Source organism: Bos indicus, chromosome 1 (genome assembly GCF_029378745.1).
Source record: "Bos indicus isolate NIAB-ARS_2022 breed Sahiwal x Tharparkar chromosome 1, NIAB-ARS_B.indTharparkar_mat_pri_1.0, whole genome shotgun sequence".
In the NCBI taxonomy this organism is placed as follows: domain Eukaryota; kingdom Metazoa; phylum Chordata; class Mammalia; order Artiodactyla; family Bovidae; genus Bos; species Bos indicus.
Window position 1 is genome coordinate 79,488,351 of NC_091760.1, and position 19,724 is coordinate 79,508,074.

The following is a 19,724-nucleotide window of genomic DNA, read 5'->3' on the forward strand; positions in this document are numbered from 1 at the left end:
GCAAACTTCAGAACTCAAGACTTTAAATGCTTACACAACAGTTTCATAATTATTCAAGAGAGAATATAAACTAAAGCGTTAAAGTGTTTAATTGTATAAGTAAAACAATATGCAAAGAATAGCTCTTAGTAACGTGTAAATTTCATAAGAGTAGAACCCTGTCTTTTTTTTGCTATAGAATCCCTAATGTTATAAAGGTATGTACACAGCACCCAGAAATTTTTGTTGAATGAATGAATCACGTCTACCTTTGTCTCCCCCAGAATGAGATTTAGGAGAAAGTCATATAACGAACTGAACTAGTTAAGCAGTTACTTTCTATGGCTTTTCCTCTTTACAATTTATTATGAGAAACCTTAAACATACAAAGACAGAACAAATAATGAATTAAATCTCCCTGCACCCAACAAACTTCACTTTCACTTTTCACTTTAATGCATTGGAGAAGGCAATGGCAACCCACTCCAGTGTTCTTGCCTGGAGAATCCCAGGGACGGAGGAGCCTGGTGGGCTGCCGTCTATGGGGTCACACAGAGTCGGACACGACTGAAGCGACTTAGCTGCTGCACCCAACAATTGTCAATTCATAATAATATTTTCTCACCTGTATTTGAACTCAGTAGCTCCCTATTCTTATGATTTGTCCTTTTTTTGGAGTACAGTTGATCTACACTGTTGTGTTAGTTTCAGTTGTACAGCAAGTACATCGGTATACATATAAATATATCTAGCATCCCAATAGTATTGTAGTGAATATAGCTAGCCATATACATATACAGTATACAAATACATATATTTTTAGAGTCTTTTGATTTTAAAGCAAATGCCAGACACTATTCCATATCACTCACCAATCTTGCTAACATTTCTCTAAAAAAATAAGTTTTTTCTTTTATACATCTGTAGTAACATCACCATCCCTAAAAATATGACATAAATACTATATGACATTATTATTTAGTTTTCCTTCCTGATAACTGGTGTTTAACTGCTTAAACAGTAGCAGTTGGTCACCAGTAGCCCTATGTGATCACAGGCTGAGAACTTTTATTGTTGCTTCTGACTCCAAATCTGGGTCACTGTGCAGTGCTAGAGCATAATACTTCCAAACAGTCAATTCTCACTATATGCATTCCTGACCTCATTCAGAAGAGAAAACTCTAAGAACTGTTCCTGTTGCTTTTGCTAGAAAGATGTTGCTGACCAATTAGTACCCACAGTGACCAACAGAACCTTAAAATACCAGTCTTACTCATTTAGAAAGCAAATGTCAGTGGATACAGAACAAAGGCAATAAAAAAGCATGGTTGTATGTCCCCAGGATAACAAGAAAAAGTGAAATTCTCAGATGGCGTTCCTAAAGAATGGCTTTCAGTTTCTAAATAAAATTAGTAGGTAAAAGGATTTCCAGGGCTTCAGTTTACAAGCCAGGAGAACTCTGAGAAGCTCGAGCTGGGCAGTTGGCATTAACGTGCCTTAGAGCTTTGTGAGATATCAAGCTCTTTGTAGGCTCTGGATAAGTATTTATTTGCCACAGAAACAACCTCAGAATTCACGATTCCTAGCATTACTTACAAACATGACTTCAACCACAGATCTTACCTGTCCCCTGAAAGCATTGTCATCAAGGGGCGGGGGAGGAGGGAAGTTTCCGGAGCCTGATGGAAGAGCACTGGAATCATCGAGAGGTGGAGGTGGGGGTGGAAGAAAATCACCTACAGAAAAGAAATACACATGAAGTTAACATGGGTGCAATTTTACAGAACTCTTTTTACAAAACACAGACAGTCCGCAACTTATGATGGGTCCACCTGTAAGTACTTGACTTTGCCGTGGTGCAAAAGCAACAGGCATTCAATAGAAAATGTACTTTGAATTTTGGTCTATTTGGGGCTAGGCATATGCAGTACAGTACTGTTGGGATGCTAGGCAGGGCACCAAACAGCTCCCAGTCAGCCAGGTGATGGCCAGGGTGAACAACCAATACCCTTACAGCCATTCTGTACCCTCATAACCATTGTGCTTTTCACTTTCAGTACAGTGTCCAGTAAATGACCTAACATACTCAACGTTTTATTATGAAATAGGCTTTGTGTTAAATGATTTTGTCCAATCATAGGCTAAATGTAAGTGTTCTAGGCATGCTGAAAGTAGGTGAGGCTAAGCTATGATGTTTGTTTGGTAGGTTAGGTACATTAAATGCATGTTCCACTTAACAATATTTCCAATTTACAGTGGGCTTTTCAGGATGTAATTCCACCATAATTAGAGGAAGATTTATATTAGCTGGTATCTGACTGCTTTGTAATTGGCTTTGACACATAATTTTTTGTCCTACATAGCAATTATTCCCTATCTTACTTCTCAGTTTAATCAGCAGCCTTAACTGTCAGAAGAATGATGACCAGATGTAACACATAGAAGTGATGTAAAGCTAGAGTAGAAGGATCAAGTACATTCAGCCAGGACAGGCAAGGTGCTTGGGGTGGTGGAATACTGAAGTGCATGAGATGTGTTGTTTGTTCTCAATACATTTTCAGTCAATTAGAGGAGGAAAAAAATGTATAAATAGGTAAGATAATACAACATGCAATTTATTAAGAATCTACGGGCAAACTCTTCTGGAATTTAAGATAAAGGAAAGTGCAGTTGGAGGAACAAGGAAGCTATACTGGCCAGATGGCTCAGTAGTAAAGAATCCACTTGCCAATGCAGGCGATGAAGGAGACATGGGTTCAATCCCTGGGTTGGAAATATCCCCTGGAGCAGGAAATGGCAACCCACTCCAGTATTCTTGCCTGGAAAATCCCATGGACAGAGGAGTCTGGCAGGCTATAATCCATGGGAACGCAAAAGAGTCAGTCATAACTGAGGCTCACACACACATGCACACACAAAAGGGACTTCCCTGGCAGTCCAGTGACTAAGACTCTGCACTTCCAATGCAGGAGGCGCAAGTACAAGTCCTGGTCCTAGAACTAAGATCTCACATGCCACATGGCACACTATTGTCAATGAACATTATGATGTACAGCAAAAGTTCATGCTAGGCAGAAAGAAAGGAAAATAAAAGTATAAAGGTTAGAAAAAATTAGGGCCTAGAAAATAAAGAGCAAATGGTAATATAGCATAAAGATAGGAATGTAGATAACATTGTGCTGTGTTGCACTTAGTTGCTCAGTTGCGTCCAACTCTTTGCTACCCCATGGACTGTAACCCATCAAGCTCCTCTGTCCATGGGGGTTCTCCAGGGAAAAATACTGGAGTGGATTGCTATGCTGTCCTCCAGGGGATTTTCCCAACCCAGGGATCAAACCCAGGTCTCCTGCATTGTAGGCAGATTCTTTTAACATCTGAGCCACCAGGGAAGTTCAAGAATATTGGAGTGGGTAGCTTATCCCTTCTCCATTGGATCTTCCAGACCTAGGAATTGAACCGGGGTCTCCTGCATTGCAGGTGGATTCTTTATCAGCTAAGCCACCAGGGAAGTCTGTAAATAACAGAAAGTCAAAGTGAAGTCGCTGAGTCATGTGCAACTCTTTGCGACCCCGTGGACTGTAGCCCACCAGGCTCTTCCGTCCATGGGATTCTCTAGGCAAGAATACTGGAGTGGGTTGCCATTTCCTTCTCCAGGGGATCTTCCTGACCCAGGGATCGAACCCAGGTCTCCCACATTGCAGGCAGATGCCTTAATCTCTGAGCCACCAGTAAGTCATAAAAATTGGAGCAGTACAAAAATAAGCTTTTAAGTGTGTTCCACATCTGACTAAGAGTTTGAATTTTATCATGCATGCAGTAAGGATCCATTAAGGATTTCTGAGAAGGAAACACTTCTAAGAATGTGATTTACTAAAGACTAATCTTAAAGTGTGTGTGGGACAGATTGGGAGAAACTGCAATAAGAAACATCAAATTTGGAGATCTATATACTATCCAGGCTTTAGGATACTAGGAAATCCAACACCACTATGGGTGAATGGTATAGAATCTTTTGAAATATTTTTTGCAAGAAATTATATTAAAAAAATAAAACTTTCATTTTCTAAAAAAAAAAATTATTTATATGTCCTTTTCCTTATAAAAATGACCTTTTTGAATGTTGGGGAACTGTCTCTCCTCAATGGATAAACAGCTTTTCCTTGCATTTCAGCTGTTCAACACTCAGTGATAGATGATAGTCCCTAGCACTCAGTGAGTCACTGTTGGATAGTACTAAAACATCACAACTCAGGTCTTTAGAAAAAGAAAAATCTATATCTCACAGTGGAAGGAGGGTGACATGGACTGGTTGTCTGGATACACCTTTGAGATTGTTCACTTGAGCTCCATCTGTCTTATAAATAATACTCTTACATAGAAAACAGATTTGCGGTTGCCAAGAGGGAGGGGGAGGTGGGAGAGAGAGGAGTTGGGAGTTTAGGACTGGCAGATGCAAACTATTATATATGGATAGTAATCAAGGTCCTACTGTAGAGCACAGGGAACTATATTCAATATCCTGTGATAAGCCACAATGGAAAAGAATATGGAAAAGAAGGCACGTATGTGTGTAACTGAATCACTGTGCTATACTGCAGAAACGAACACGTTGTAAATCAACTACACTTCAATGAAGTCATTTTCTAAAAAGTAACAGTCTTAAAGTTGGAAGAGTAGCTAACAGCTGTCAAGTCTATCTACCACCATATTCAGGCAACCAAGATGCCAAACACACTGTCTTTAGGGTACTCTGATTTGGGGGTTCTCACCACGCACCAGGCACTGTGCTAAGATTTTCCTAAGCTGCCTCTTATTTCCAAAACAACTATCTAGTTTGATAACTTTGAGACTTTAGAGCTCACTAGTATCTCTGGAAGGTCTGGTTAAAACACAGATTGCTGGGTTCCACCCCTGGAAATTCTGACTCAGTAGATCTGGGTCAGGGTCTGATAATTTGCATTCTTAATAAATCCCCAAGTGATGTTAGCGCTACTAGTCCTGGGACCACACTTGGAGAACGACTGCATTAAACAAAGTGTCAAATTATCTCTACTTAGACCCTATAGAATTGAGTTCAATGGCATGTCTTATAGAAGCATCTGTACTTCTTTTAACTGCCTGAGTGTACACATCTGGAGATATAATTTGTCTATATCCTTATTAAAATCACTGCAGATGGTGACTGCAGCCATGAAATTAAAAGACGCTTACTCCTTGGAAGGAAAGTTATGACCAACCTAGATAGCATATTCAAAAGCAGAGACATTACTTTGCCAACAAAGGTTCGTCTAGTCAAGGCTATGGTTTTTCCTGTGGTCATGTATGGATGTGAGTTGGACTGTGAAGAAGGCTGAGCACCAAAGAACTGATGCTTTTGACGTGTGGTGTTGGAGAAGACTCTTGAGAGTCCCTTGGACTGCAAGGAGATCCAACCAGTCCATTCTGAAGGAGATCAGCCCTGGGATTTCTTTGGAAGGAATGATGCTAAAGCTGAAACTCCAGTACTTTGGCCACCTCATGTGAAGAGTTGACTCATTGGAAAAGCTTTGATGCTGGGAGGGATTGAGGGCAAGAGGAGAAGGGGATGACAGAGGATGAAATGGCTGGATGGCATCACCAACTCAATGGACGTGAGTCTGAGTGAACTCTGGGAGTTGGTGATGGACAGGGAGGCCTGGCGTGCTGCGATTCATGGGGTCACAAAGAGTTGGACATGACTGAGCGACTGATCTGATCTGATCCTTATTATAATTATATGTCTCAAAAACCTTTATTAACCTCATCCAATAGTTCTATATTTGGCTAGATACTAGAATCAACTAGGAGTCTTACCTTAAAATGCTGATGCCCAAACTCTGTCTCATACCAATGCACTCAGGATCTCGGGGAAGGGCAATGGAAATGGAAAGGAGGGGTCAGATACCCATATTCCTTTAAAACCCAGATAATTCTAATATGTAGTCAGGACTGAGAAAGAAACTCTTTGGGCTTCATGTGGCCAGACAGTGCCCTAAAAGAAACATTTAACACCTGTCAAGTAAAAAGAATTGTCACCAAGATACCTTCCACCATTAAAAAAATCATCACATATGAGACTAAAGCCCACAGTAAACTTTTGAGTGATCAGTAAAGAAGTCCAAGTTGATGGAGACCTGATGACCAAATTCTATTTCACAGCTTAATTTTCAGATTCAGTGTTTAATCTGGACCTATATCTTCTTCATACTCAATTTAAGAGGATTTCTGAGCACCTTATTGCTGTCAGAGGAATTAAATATAGTGAGGCACAGGTTGATGAGATTCTGGGAGAGTGAAAAGGAACCTAAAAAGAAAATAGAATTTGTTTGTGTAAAGAATTATCTTGTAAACAACATAAATCCAGAACATTTATTCCAGGCAAGATTAGGCAGACTGTTAAAGCGATAGTGATAACCTCATAATAATTTTCTTCTTATTTTGATGAGTTATTAAGTTAGATCAAAATTTTCCATTTTTCAAGCTCAATTATCGGAGCTTCCCATTATGTTCTTTAAAGTGGAGCTCACAGTTTTAAAGGATGTGTTTGTCAGTGTTTAGTTGCTAAGTTGTATCAATTGTTTTGCAATCCCGTGGACTGTAGATTGCCATGCTCCTCTGTCCATGGGATTTCTCAGGCGAGAATACTGGATTGGGTTGCCATCTCCTCCTCCGGGGATCTTCCGGACCTAGGGATCAAACCTGCATCTCCTGTGGGTCCTACATCGGCAGATTCTTTGCCACTAAGCCACCAAAAAGATGTGGAGGAATGAGAAATGTCTAGAAAACAGATATACACATGACAAAGGGATAGAAAAGGGATCCTTTGAAGGAAAGCTTAACTAGTTAAGATAACTGGAATGAAAAACTCCTAGTAACTATTTTAAAACAGACTTAGAACTCATGAGTATTCTGACTTAAGGTTCACTCACCATTTTAACAGGTAAGTCAACAAAAGGAAACTCCTCTAAATTGCAGTAAGAATAATTTTGGCTTAAGAGAAAAGACACAACATCCATGTATAAGGAAGATGGCAAATGAACAGAAACAAATATGTGTATACAAATGTAGGGGGATCCTTTCCTTTCCAGTAGATTTCTTCAAACAAAGAAGGAGCATTTGGCTGACATGCTTGGGGCCAGAGGTGGTAGAGGTGGTGGTGACCCTCTTAGAGAAAAGCAGCTGGACAGAACCCGCTGCAAGCACCTTCCAACCAGCAATACTAAGCTGTCCCCCTTCACATCAATGCATCCCCTGTCCTCTGGGCTTGCTGGGGAAATTCAAGTGTACTCCCAGACTCTGTAAATTACAGGGGCATTGAATAAATCAAACAGGCAAGTCAAAAGGGAAAAAAAGGACACACATTAGGCAAATGGAAAATGCACGGTACATAAAACCTAAGAAAGAAACATGTGGTTTTATAAGAAGTAGAGTAGTCATAGACACATCTCTATAAACCCTGGTCCCCTCCTTACCCTTTTCCTCACCATCCAAAGCCTACCCAGACTGCAAAATACATCATCCCTCAGTTACCAGATAAAATGGTTTAGTGAAATACACAGCTGGAAATGGATCCTCAGAATTCCTTGGAGAGAAGCAAGGGAAGATCTAGTTTAAAATGTTCCACGTCATCCCCACTCATTCAGCTAATATTCAGAGGGTTTTTACTTTGTGCTAGACGCAGCACCACGAGGCAGTTAAAGGGTGACTGTGGCGCACAAAACATTATATCCCTGATTCCCAAACAGTACTTTATGCCAGTTACATCAGAGAACAGCCTGTTGTGAATACCATTAACTTGAAAAGAGTGAGGAAAAACTCCCAGAAAGCCAGCTCTGTTTATTTTCTCAGGCGACCCTTTCTAGGGGTAAAAAAGGCAGTGGCACGGAGAGCCAGATGTCGCTCCTTCGTAGTAGCTGAGTCTCACCCACTGTAGTTACTCTAGTAACATGGCTCAGGCATGTGTAAACAAAACTTGCTTAGCCCTTGGTAATACAAAGTCCCCCATTAGGGGAGAAACGAACAAGAATGTACCAACAAAGAAGATGGTACACTACTGGTTATATGTAATCATAGTGCAAAAACACAAGGCAGTAATTAAACTCAGATCGTCAATAAAGTCTCAATTAATTTACTATGGTTAACAACAACAACAAAAGCAAGCATCATTCTCTTTCTTCGTGATCCAAATATCCATGTAAACCTACATATACACACACACCTACAGGTTCAGATAACAGCCCCTTTGTGCCTCTTATACATTCTGTCAAAATACCTATAACACTTGATTGCATTTGTGTTTATGGTCATTATCTCCCAGTTAGAACTGAAACTTCTGAAAAAACAAAGCCCTCTCATAATGTATCTTTATATCCTCACCACCTGGCGTAAGTTTAGGGCCATATTATCCATCAGTAAACACAGGTTGAAAAACTAAATAAATAAAAAGTCACTTTAATCACTCAACTGATGTTTAAAAACAAAATGACCTGATATCTTAGATGCTTTTCAAACATCAATGTTCACATCACAAAAAAGATCTAGTTAAAATGTAGGCTTTGACTCAGCAGGTCTGCGGTGAGGCTTGAGATTCTGCATTTCTAACATGCTTCCAAGAGATGCTGATGTAGACTCATGGACCACACGTGGAGGAGCATGGCTCTAGGGTTCTTCCAGCTGGCAGATGTTGGCTCCCTAACTTTCTTAAATGGAGACTTTCTGGTTGTTTAAGGAAAACCTAACTTTAAGGGAAGTAAAACTACTTAGGAGCTCCTCAAATTAAGAATTTAAATTTTGAGTACATAAGAGATTGGGCTGGAACACAAGCACAGAGAATAAAAATAACTATGTTGACCAAATAATAAGCTTCAAGTAAAGACAGTTCTCTTTTCCATTAATAGTAACTGATGGAGAAAGGAAACTATGTTCCAAAGAAAATAGCAAGGCTTAGAATGCACACTCCAGTGCTACCTTTACTTCGGAAAAGCTAATATACTACCATCTCAGGTTCAGTTTTCCTCACCTATTAAGTGAAGAGAACATTTAATAACATCTACTTCACAGGGTCACTCTACAGATCAAAGCAGTTAAAACTGAGATCCTGAACTATTTTTGACTACAACCCAGAGTAAAGAAATAACCTTTGACGTGATGATGCAAAACTCCTATCTGGAGATATATAAATAAGTACATATATATCTGCAACAATGGTTTCATGAAATCATACCTATTGCATGTAAGGCACATTGACATTTTCTGTTTATTTATTTCAAAAGTGTGGTTTATAACCCACTAAAGCATGACTGTGACCCATGAAAGAGCCTCAACTCACAGTTTGGGCGTGGCTCATATGAGATGGCTGGATGGCATCACCGACTCGGTGGAAGTGAGTCTGAGTGAACTCCAGGAGATGGTGATGGACAGGGAGGCCCGGTGTGCTGCGATTCATGGGGTCGCAAAGAGTCGGACACGACTGAGCCACTGAACTGAACCGAACTGAAGCTAAACTGCATATAAGTGATATGTACACTGTGTATGTGATAGTGGTGACTTGTGCATTTACACACGATAGATGACACTTCCGTTTTCTTTTTACTTATACATAAAAAAGCAACTGAGTCTTAACTTGCCCACTCACTAGAGGAGACCAAGTCCGAGAAGATAAAGCTTTCTGAGCAAGGCTGAGTAAAGAGAACAAGTGAGAAGATAAAATGTGAGAGGAGTGAAAAACCTCTGTGAGGTGATTGAGTTATGTCACAGCTGTAACATTCTCCTCATAAATAACAGGCAATTTATTATGAAACCAAGCAGTTGAAGAATTTACTTACAATTTCACCCTCCAATCCATCTTCAATTTGCATGTAAACATGTACCAGCAAGAAAACTCTACCAGAAAGCACACTGAATAAAATATTTTAAAAATCAAGTATTAAGGTCTAGGACAGCAAACCTTTATTGTGTGATAATATATATAATATATATACAGATTTGCCTATTTTATCATGGAGAATCTTTTAAGTAGATTCCCAAGAAATTGTTAGCAGCAAGCTGTCTCTAAGATGCTCAATTTTGTAACTGGGGAACAAGTGTGCAAGAAAACCTCGTTTTTCATTATACAAATTTTTAACCTGTTGTTCTACCCACTTATTTTAAAATAACACATACACACAATTCAGAAAAGAACTGTCAGTACCTGGAAATGTGCCACCTACAAATGTGGAGCTGCATAAGTTTTTAAAAACCACCAGGAAATATTGGGCTATGTACGGCAGAGATCAAGAAACCGCTGAGGGTCCCATTTAAAGCATCACTTCTCAGTCTTCTCAATCTATTCACTACCCATTGGTTCTAATTGAAAATATGAAAGAAAGAGCCCTGATTTACTCAATGTGTGGTTCTTACTAGAGATAGGCTAAATCTTTGGCTTATTCCCAGAGCCATAGCCTAAGCACCATCTCAGTGTGAGCACAGATCTCTGTCCTTGATTAAGCATTCATGGAGCTACTAATAAAGCAGTTCCTGAATTTCCATTTTGATCTTGTTCCTTAAGTGTGCAGCCCCTTTGAGAACTCACTGGCAGAAGTGATAATTATCAGGGCAAGGCTGGGCATCCCTGGTTCCCTGTCCTCATTGTCATCAAAATAGCAACAACACCACCCCCCTTAAATGGCACATCTTCATCTGTAAATGAGACGATATGTGACTTCAACCAAGTAGCTTCAGTTCTCTAGTTCTCAAATCAGACAGTTTGGGAGTTCAGGCTTTTATTATATATAATTATACATTAGGAGAGTACCCTTTCTACTTTTCCTCTATTTTTACTATCTGCTCCTTAACTTACAAAAGCAAATTGTTGATTCTGATAGTACTTAATTTTCTAAGTCATATAATTTAAATGAAAGGACTAAGATTAAAAAGAGCAATGAAACACAATATTGGTATAAGAGAGTATAAGAAATTCAGCACTTGTGTATGCTACTTATACATAAATAAGAGTATTAGAGAAAAAACTTTCTCAAGAAAATTTGGCAACAGGTATCAAAAAGCCTTACAAATATTCATACACTTTGATGTAGTAATACCAATTATAATAAATTATCCTACTAAAGAAATGACTGAAGGATATACAAGGAAGCATGTTAAAGAAACTTATCCACAAGGAAATATGATGGAAACGATCAGACTATTCATCGATAAAGTATGGGTTTAAAAAATCACCTGCAATCACACACTGGAAAATGGTGTGGTCATCAATAAAAATGATGTTGATCCAGATCTAACATTTATTTAGTCATTGACGGGTGCCTTCTATGTGCCAGACATTACTTTAGACACCAGAAGGAAATCTCAAACAAACAAGTAAAACAAAGAGCTGCACTCGTGGACTTTATACACTATCAGAAGACCTCTTAAAAATATATTACATAAAACCTACTTAGTATCAAATCTTGATAAGTACTTTATAGATATATAGGGCAAGCAAGGGGAAAGGGAATGCTAGGGTGATGATGGAAAGTCACAGTTTTAAAGAGAATAATTAGAAAATGCTTCATGGAGGTGATATTTGAACAATGACTTAAATCTAGTGAAGGTGTGAGTCATGGAGTATCTAGAAAAGAACATGAATATGTGTTTCTGATACATTATCTTGTGAGGAAAAAAGTGGGCTACTGAATAGGGTTTATAATATGGCATTATTTCTGTATAAACAATCTGTATATGCTAACAATTGTCTGTAACTCATGGGATGACAAGTGTTATTTTTTAATGCCTTTTCCTTTTGGTTTGTTATACAATAAATGTGAATTATAGGCATGCATTTTTAAAAAATCAAAAGGAATTTACTTTGAGATGAATTGCAGAATCTACTTAAGCCAGTGTTTAATTTTAATGCATCACTATATTTACCCAAGCCAAAATGTAATGTCTCCGTCATCCTTCTAAATAACTTAGCTTGAAATGCTCTTTGAGATTCTCAAATTAAAAGCAGGAAGAATCATTATCCTAAAGTAAATGAAGTCTCCCTTATTTTCAAATGGACAGTTTCACTCTACATCTAGCTAAAACAGAATCCTTAGGTCTTCACTGAGTTCAACAGGCCTCATGCTTGACCACAAATAAATACTCTGTAAAAAGGTGAAACACCTTAGTGCCTCATATCTAAGTATGCTGCGTTTCTCTATGACATAGTGGTTTCCAATTGCTGAAAAACAAATTCACTTTCTTAGTCAAAAAACACGGAATGATTTTCAAATAATATGAAATTAGGAGGACACTCTGGTTCTGCAAATGGACTAAAACCAAACAGAATTTTTGAATCCACCAAGTGTCAATTGTTTTACAAAAAGACAGTAATTTCCACCAAAACAACAGACCACACCATATACTTTTGGTTTCCAAAGATGGGCACTCAAAATAAACAGGGCAATGATTTAAGCTTAGGCATCAATCTTCTACCCACTACTGAGGTCCCTGCAGCCCCCTATAACAAAAAGTGAAATTCTTTCAGATAAAAATGAAATAAAAATTAAAAATTCATGTTGTGGGCACAGAATGAGACAACAGTCAAGAGAAGAGAAAAATCTTAACCACTGAAAAAAGAAGCTGGCAAACAAATATCAATGTGCTGAGAGACTATTCCAAAAATACCCTTATCCTTAGAGATGGGACATGGCCCTGTGGTGGCCATTGAGGCCAAACGCTTACCTTCTCTCCAAAGATGGTGATGGAGTTGGAGGGAGTATGGTTTCAAATAAAAACACTTTAAATAGCTCATTTAAACCTACTTCACCACTGCTATATCTGGATAGACTGACACATCCTTACTCCCAATGACAACATACTGCTTCTTCCTGATTCAGCCCTTTTGTAGCACATATTCTGCTCTCCATTATTTAACTGCATACCTACTGGTATCTTCTCCAAGACTAAAAGCATCTTGAGGGCAGGCTCTCTGTTTTAGAGAACATACAGAGAACATAAGGAGAGCAAAGGCATCAATCCTAAAGGAAATCAACCCTGAATATTCATTGAAAGCACTGGTGCTAAAGCTGAAGCTTCAATACTTTGGCCACCTGATGTGAAGAGTCAACTCACTGGAAAAGATGCTGATGCTGGGAAAAATTGAGGGCAAGAGAAGGGGATGACAGAGGATGAGATGGGTTGGATGGCATCATTGACTCAATGGACAGGAGTCTGAGCAAACTCCAGGAGACAGGGAAGGACAAGGAAGCCGGGCATGCTGCAGTTCAGGGAGTCGCAAAGAGGAGGACACAACTTAGTGACTGAACAAAATCAACAGAGCACACAATAGATGCCTGATAAATAATAGTATCACTATTGTAAATAAATATTATAAATCTATATTATATTAAACTGAATTGAACTCTGAAAGAATGAACATAGATATTTCTACCATAGACCATGTTGTCCCTTTCCGGTTACTGATGCAAGGGCAATGCACTGTAATATTGTTGGTTCTGCGTGATGCTCATAGCTTGACAGTTAATAACGTCAGTCTTAAAGTAGCCACCTAGTTTTACTATTGTTGTCATTGTTTTTACACATTAACTTACTCAGAGCATGTCATCAAAATACAGACCCTGAGTTCCTCATACCTAAGTCACCACACGGTTGCGGGGACATGCAAGCCTCGAGAAACACTGCAACCAAGTGTACTGTACTTGATCTTTCTTCTGTAATAAAATTCCTGGAGATAGGTCTTAACAGTATTTACATCTCATAAGGCACCTAGAAACTCCTTCAAACCCTCCAGGAATGTTGGAGGGTCAGGTTTCTGCCCATAAAGCAGGAACAGGGAAATGAGCAACTAGAAGAAGCAAGGTCATATGAACAGAAACTCAAAAGGGTAGTGCCTGAGGTATTGAAATAGCCCTGATTTTAAGGAAAGTGTGCAACAGCATCTCATGGAGCACTTTCTTTTACCACATCTAGTGAGGTCCCACACTACAGTTCTTAGATCAGCCTCTTTGGGGTTGGAAGCCAGACCAAGTATCTTGGCACACTCCCCACATGATTGTGACATGCAGCCTGGTTAAGAGTCATTGACCTTCATGAAAAACAATGTAAGACTGAGAAGCTATGCTGAAAGACAAGGCAACTAAATGCAACTTGTGGTTCTAGATGGGATCCTAAACCAGAAAAGGAATCTTAATAAGACAGCTGATAAAATCTGAATAAAGTCTGTATATTAGGAAGAAGTATTGTCTCTGTGTGTTAATTACCTGATTTTGGTAATGCAGGATGAAAGATACCAACATGTGGGGAAACTGGAAAAAGGCAAAGTAAGAATCCTTTATGCTGTTTTTCAACATTTGTGTAAAGTCTGGGATCATTTCAAAAAAAGGGAAAAAAATTTATTTTACATTTTAAGAAAAAAAATAAGAAAAATGATTTTTTAAGAAAAAAAATCTAGACCAATAATTTTATTTTATAGATGGAAAAATTTCAACCTGTATGATAAAAGGGAACCACACATAAAGTGTAAAACCATACCAAGAAACCCACTGTGACCCCATATCTCCTAACTTCTGACTGAGGTCCCATTTACCATAACAGATGGCAAATTTAGTGGGAGAAAGTGGAGCTGTTTGAGAATGAGGAGGAACCCTGCCCAGCCCCTACAAATTCAGAAGACTATGAAGAAGAGGGGAGATTCTTACTATTTAGGAGACTTGGATTAGATGATCGGAAACAAGTGAAATATCTTCAATAACATCCAGGCTAAAGGAAACACGGATGGGCTGGGAATCCTAGTTTAAGGATCCGCACCAATGAAATCCCATCATGCTTCCTGGGCCCCACTGTGCAAGCCCATTCCCCTGCCTTAGGAGACTCCCTGAGGATAAGAAGGGCTGTCTGAGACCAGGGGCCTTCTGTGATTTCTCCAGACTTCATCTTTTATGCACAAACGACTTCAAATTCTTCTCACTGAGAAATTCTTGTTACTATTTATATAAAATGATGCCAACCATTACTCACTCTCCTTCAACCCTGCCATTTCATCGAGACTGAGGCTTAGCAAACGCATAAATGCTTTAAAAATAATCAAATAGAGACACTCATTTCATTTCAAGGTGGCTGTTTTTTGGCATGTATTTTTTTTTTCCCAAAAGAATACTGAAGCTGACAGGTACTTGCTCTAAAAATTTACTTCGCCACCTGCTAGCTGAAATATTGCTTTCATGGATTTATATTGTATTAAAAGGTCACTGGCTGTTTAAGTCTTCAACAGTTTTAATCATTCTAAAAGTCTCTTAACAGTAAGAAAAGGAAACTCAGAACAAACAGCAGCAGGGACTCTAATTAAAAGGGCCAATTCATCTAATTTTATTTGGGGTTAATTATTCAGGATTCATTCTTTGATGTGTAAGGAATAGCAATTAGTAATTTTAGTGATTTGAGAATCATTGGAGGTGTAATCAGTTAAAATGAGTGAGTGTTTACAACACAAGGTGGTGAATTAGTCTCTCTCAGCTGGAGAACAGGAACATTAGGCTCCAAGAGATCAAGGCTAAGAACTGCAGACCCTGGTAATAACAGTCATTTCAAAATAAAACACATGTCAACAGCATCCAGTGTTCTCTTTCCTCTGAGCAAAGGCAATGCACAGAAGCTTCATGAAATTACCTTTACCAGATCTCCATCTTTGCTTCTCTCGTCAACCATGTCCCTTCATTTGGCTCTTGACACCATGGTAACAGTGAATACATTACATTAAAAAACCAATTCTAAATGAACATACCATTTATAAGCAACATGAGACCTACAATAACCATGCCACTCATTATCTGTATCCACATCAGTATCCGTAACTGATGGTGGGGCATCCCCATCTGAACCTCTAGCTCAGTGCTCAAAATTTAATTCAGATACCCTAACCCACAGACATGCTCAGCTCCCCTTGTGTACTCTATTTTTCTATTTATTTCAGTACAATTCTCCCAATCACAAAGGTTAGGAGAAATACTATTTTCTTTTTATTCTCTCATTCATTCACACTGACTATAACAAACCATATTAAATGATTTCAAATTTTTCAAAGTCATTTACTGCTCTCCAGCTCTACTGCCACCAGAATACTTAATGACTAGTTACCTCATATCTAAACTTATGGAACAGTTGAAATGGTTTCCATTCTTCCCAATCTATTCCTTTCCAACTAATCACATGCACTGGTACCAGACTGAAAACTTCCATTGGCCGCCAAATAACCAAAACAATCTTGGAGGGAGAGGGAGGACAAAGTTGGAGATTCTCCCTTCCTGGATTCAAAACTCACCACAAAGTTACAGTAACCAAAACAGTATGAAACAGGCATAAGGCAGACATAAAGACCAAAGAAATAGAATAGAGAGCCAAGAAATGAACCCTCACATACATGACCAACTGACTCAATGGAAACTTTGCTAGGTTTTAGAGGATGGTTTCGGAGAAGGCAATGGCACCCCACTCCAGCACTCTTGCCTTGAAAATCCCATGGACGGAGGAGCCTGGTAGGCTGCAGTCCATGGGGCCACAAAGAGTCAGACATGACTGAGCGACTTCACTTTCACTTTTCACTTTTCACTTTCATGCATTGGAGAAGGAAATGGCAACCCACTCCAGTGTTCTTGCCTGGAGAATCCCAGGGATGGTGGAGCCTGGTGGACTGCTGTCTATGGGGTCGCACAGAGTCAGACATGACTGAAGGGACTTAGCAGCAGCAGCAGCAGAGGATAGTTTCGGAGAAGGCAATGGCACCCCACTCCAGTACTCTTGCCTGGAAAATCCCATGGACAGAGGGGCCTGGTGGGTTGCCATCTAAGGGGTCGCACAGAGTCGGACACGACTGAAGCCACTTAGCAGCAGCAGCAGCAGCAGCAGCAGCAGCAGCAGCAGAGGATGGTTTAGGAATTCTACAGGCTTGGTAATACCCCTGCTCCAGGCTTCCCGTGATTGGACAGGATGTCATACCGCACAGGCAGAATCTTTAAACAAGACAGGCCTCTTAGGAGGAAATGGAGAGCAACTTGAAAGTTAGCTCCACCTTATACCTTCTTAGAGTGCTCTGATGAGTATGAATCGTACGCATTCTTTGAGATCACTGCTGCTAACAGAAGCTATGCAAATCCTGTACTTCAGAACAGTGACTTTCACTCAGCTACACACCCGGACATCCATCCAACTACCTTCCCTGGCTCATGCCTTTGCTCATGCCATTGTCTCCACCAAGACCTCCCTCTTCATTTTGAAGCCCAAGCTATTCTTGGAGGCCTAGTTCACCTTCCAAGTGGTGACCTTGGCTAACCCCAATAGCTAGACCCCTTGGCTACTCCCAACCAAAGCACCTTCCCAACTCTGACTCTATGGAGCCCTTCGACAGCATGTTCACGATGCATCTTGTTGAGAATACGGGACCATTTGCCTGCACTCTGTGTTCCTTGAGGGCATACATCACATATGATTCATCACTTGAGCCCAAAAGTACCTCTTCCCACGCTTCAGAGAGTTGAGATAGAGAAGAGTTAAGAAAATATTTGCTGAGTGGGTATATGCATGAATTCTCAACCACCACAGGTTGAATCCTAGCCAAATTAAATTATCCTTTGAAGGAAGAATCTGAGTAGTTATCAATCTCAAAATAAGTGTATATATGTGTAAGGGAGAGAGAAAGAGTGGGAGAGAGGCATCAGAGTGTAACTAAAACAATAGCAAAATGAAGCCCTAGCTGCCAAATAAACAAATACTGGGTTCTCTCTGGAATGTTTAGAAATCTTGGAAAGGAACCACATAAAGAGCCCTGAGGTGGCACTAACTTGGCACATCAAGGGCTTCTGCGACTGATTAACCCGACATTTCCTTGGGTTTGGGAGTATTATTAGGTCACTTTTATTATGGACAAACTGTTCTTGAACTATTTGTAAGACATAAACAAGCTATTGTGATGAATCAATCAAACAGGTCAGTTTTGTCCTGAAAACCCTGTGAGATAGCCAAGGCAAAACAACAGTCACCACCCCAACCAGGCAGTCAGACCAACAAGAACATCCCCAGACCCCAGCGCCTTCTGCTTAGTTTTGGATGGGTTCTTTTTGCCCCACGTTGACCTATAAACCCCCACACTTACATGGGCAAGTCTTGTATCATGAGTTTCAAACGGCCTCCAAAGCCTATTGAAAGTGAAAGTGAAAGTGAAGTCACTCAGTCGAGTCCGACTCTTTGCGACCCCTTAGATTCTGTAAAATCTATTAGATCCATGAACTTCCTTTTCTTTCTTTCTTTTTTTTTTTAATTAGAATAGAGAATTCAAAAAGTAATCTCCTGAAAAGTCAAGTTTGTCTCTAGGGAGGCACTCCAAGAAAAACCTCATTCTTTGTATTTCATTCACTCTGCTTTCTTCACTTCCTCAGATTAGGAAGTCATGTGAGAGGAGACAGTCCCAATGCAAAGTTTGGTGACGTGTTCTGGGCAGGAGTTCAGGTACCTTGTTATTTTAGCAGACCTGGCCTGGCTGCCCAAAAACATAATTTAGCTAAGTGCGGATCTTGCCCCTCTTCCTGCTTCATTTGGCCAGCTGCCTCGGAAGGTCTTTCATTCCAGAGGGCAATGGATTTATGGCTCCCTTTTAGTTATCCAACAGTAGTTCCACTTCTTTGAGTTTCAAGTTCAGTGAGCTCAGTCTTGGCATTCAAGGTTCTCCTTATGTCTCATCCTTAACAGTGCTTGCCCTGGGTCTGTTTGCCGAGGACGCAGTGGCCATTCCCTTCCTGGCACTCAAATCAGCAATATCATGCTGCTTCTTATAAACAGACTCATCCCATTACTCAAGTTACTTCTCTAAGTCCTACTGGCACTTTCATGGCTTAACTGGTACTAACAGTACAACTTTATAAACTCACAAAATCATCACATTAGAAAGGAATTAGAAGGAGGTTCTGCTAGTCTACGGGTCAGCAAACAATGGCCAAATCCAAACTGTCTCCTGTTTTCTAAATAAAGTTTTATTGGAATATAGCTACAGTCATGAATTCATTTTTCAACTATGACTGCTTTTGTGTTCTGTTGGTAAAACTGAGTAGCTGAAACAAAGACCTTACAGTCAGTGAAACCTAAAACATTTCCATCTTAACTTCCAGGAAAAATCTGGCAACACTGATCTAGCCCTTGAACTCATTTTAAAGATGAGATTAAGAATCAGGAAGGTTAAAACAATGTTCCTAAGGAGTAAGCAAAATTTTCAAAGCACAATATTTAGAGCAGTGCTGGGCATATGGCATATACACATTCAGTAAATATGGGATCTCTCCAGTTTGACAAGAAATTTCATTCCTTTAATGTATTATAGTGTTAAGTTTTTTGTTTTTGTTTTTTAATTACAACATTGTAGCCTTTGAGAAATTCACTGTCTGGAGGACTGAAGAAATTTATAAACAGATAATAGCAACATAATATTGTATCAGTTTTCTATTCGTACTGCAAAAATCTACCACGAATAGTCCTTTAAATATAACACAAATGGATTACCATAGAATTCTATAAAAAAAGAAGGCTGTCATGAGTCTCACTGGGCTAAAATCAAGTTTCGGCTGTGTCGAATTCCTTGTTGGAGTCTCCAGGGAATGCATTTCCTTGCTTTTCTAGCATTTAGAGGCCACCATCAGGCAATGGCACCCCACTCCAGTACTCTTGCCTGGAAAATCCCATAGACGGAGGAGCCTGGTAGGCTGCAG

General features: G+C 39.6%; 1 protein-coding gene across 10 annotated transcripts in view; it reads right to left on the bottom strand.

The window, feature by feature from the left end:
* Positions 1 to 19,724, bottom strand: part of LPP (LIM domain containing preferred translocation partner in lipoma) — a 758,565-nt gene that overhangs the window by 443,161 nt on the left and 295,680 nt on the right. For all 10 annotated transcript variants that reach the window (XM_019958232.2, XM_070802158.1, XM_070802171.1 and 7 more), the window contains one exon: positions 1,603 to 1,715. In XM_019958232.2, the coding sequence (XP_019813791.2) occupies positions 1,603 to 1,715 (113 nt within the window). The remainder of the gene's footprint in view (positions 1 to 1,602; positions 1,716 to 19,724) is intronic.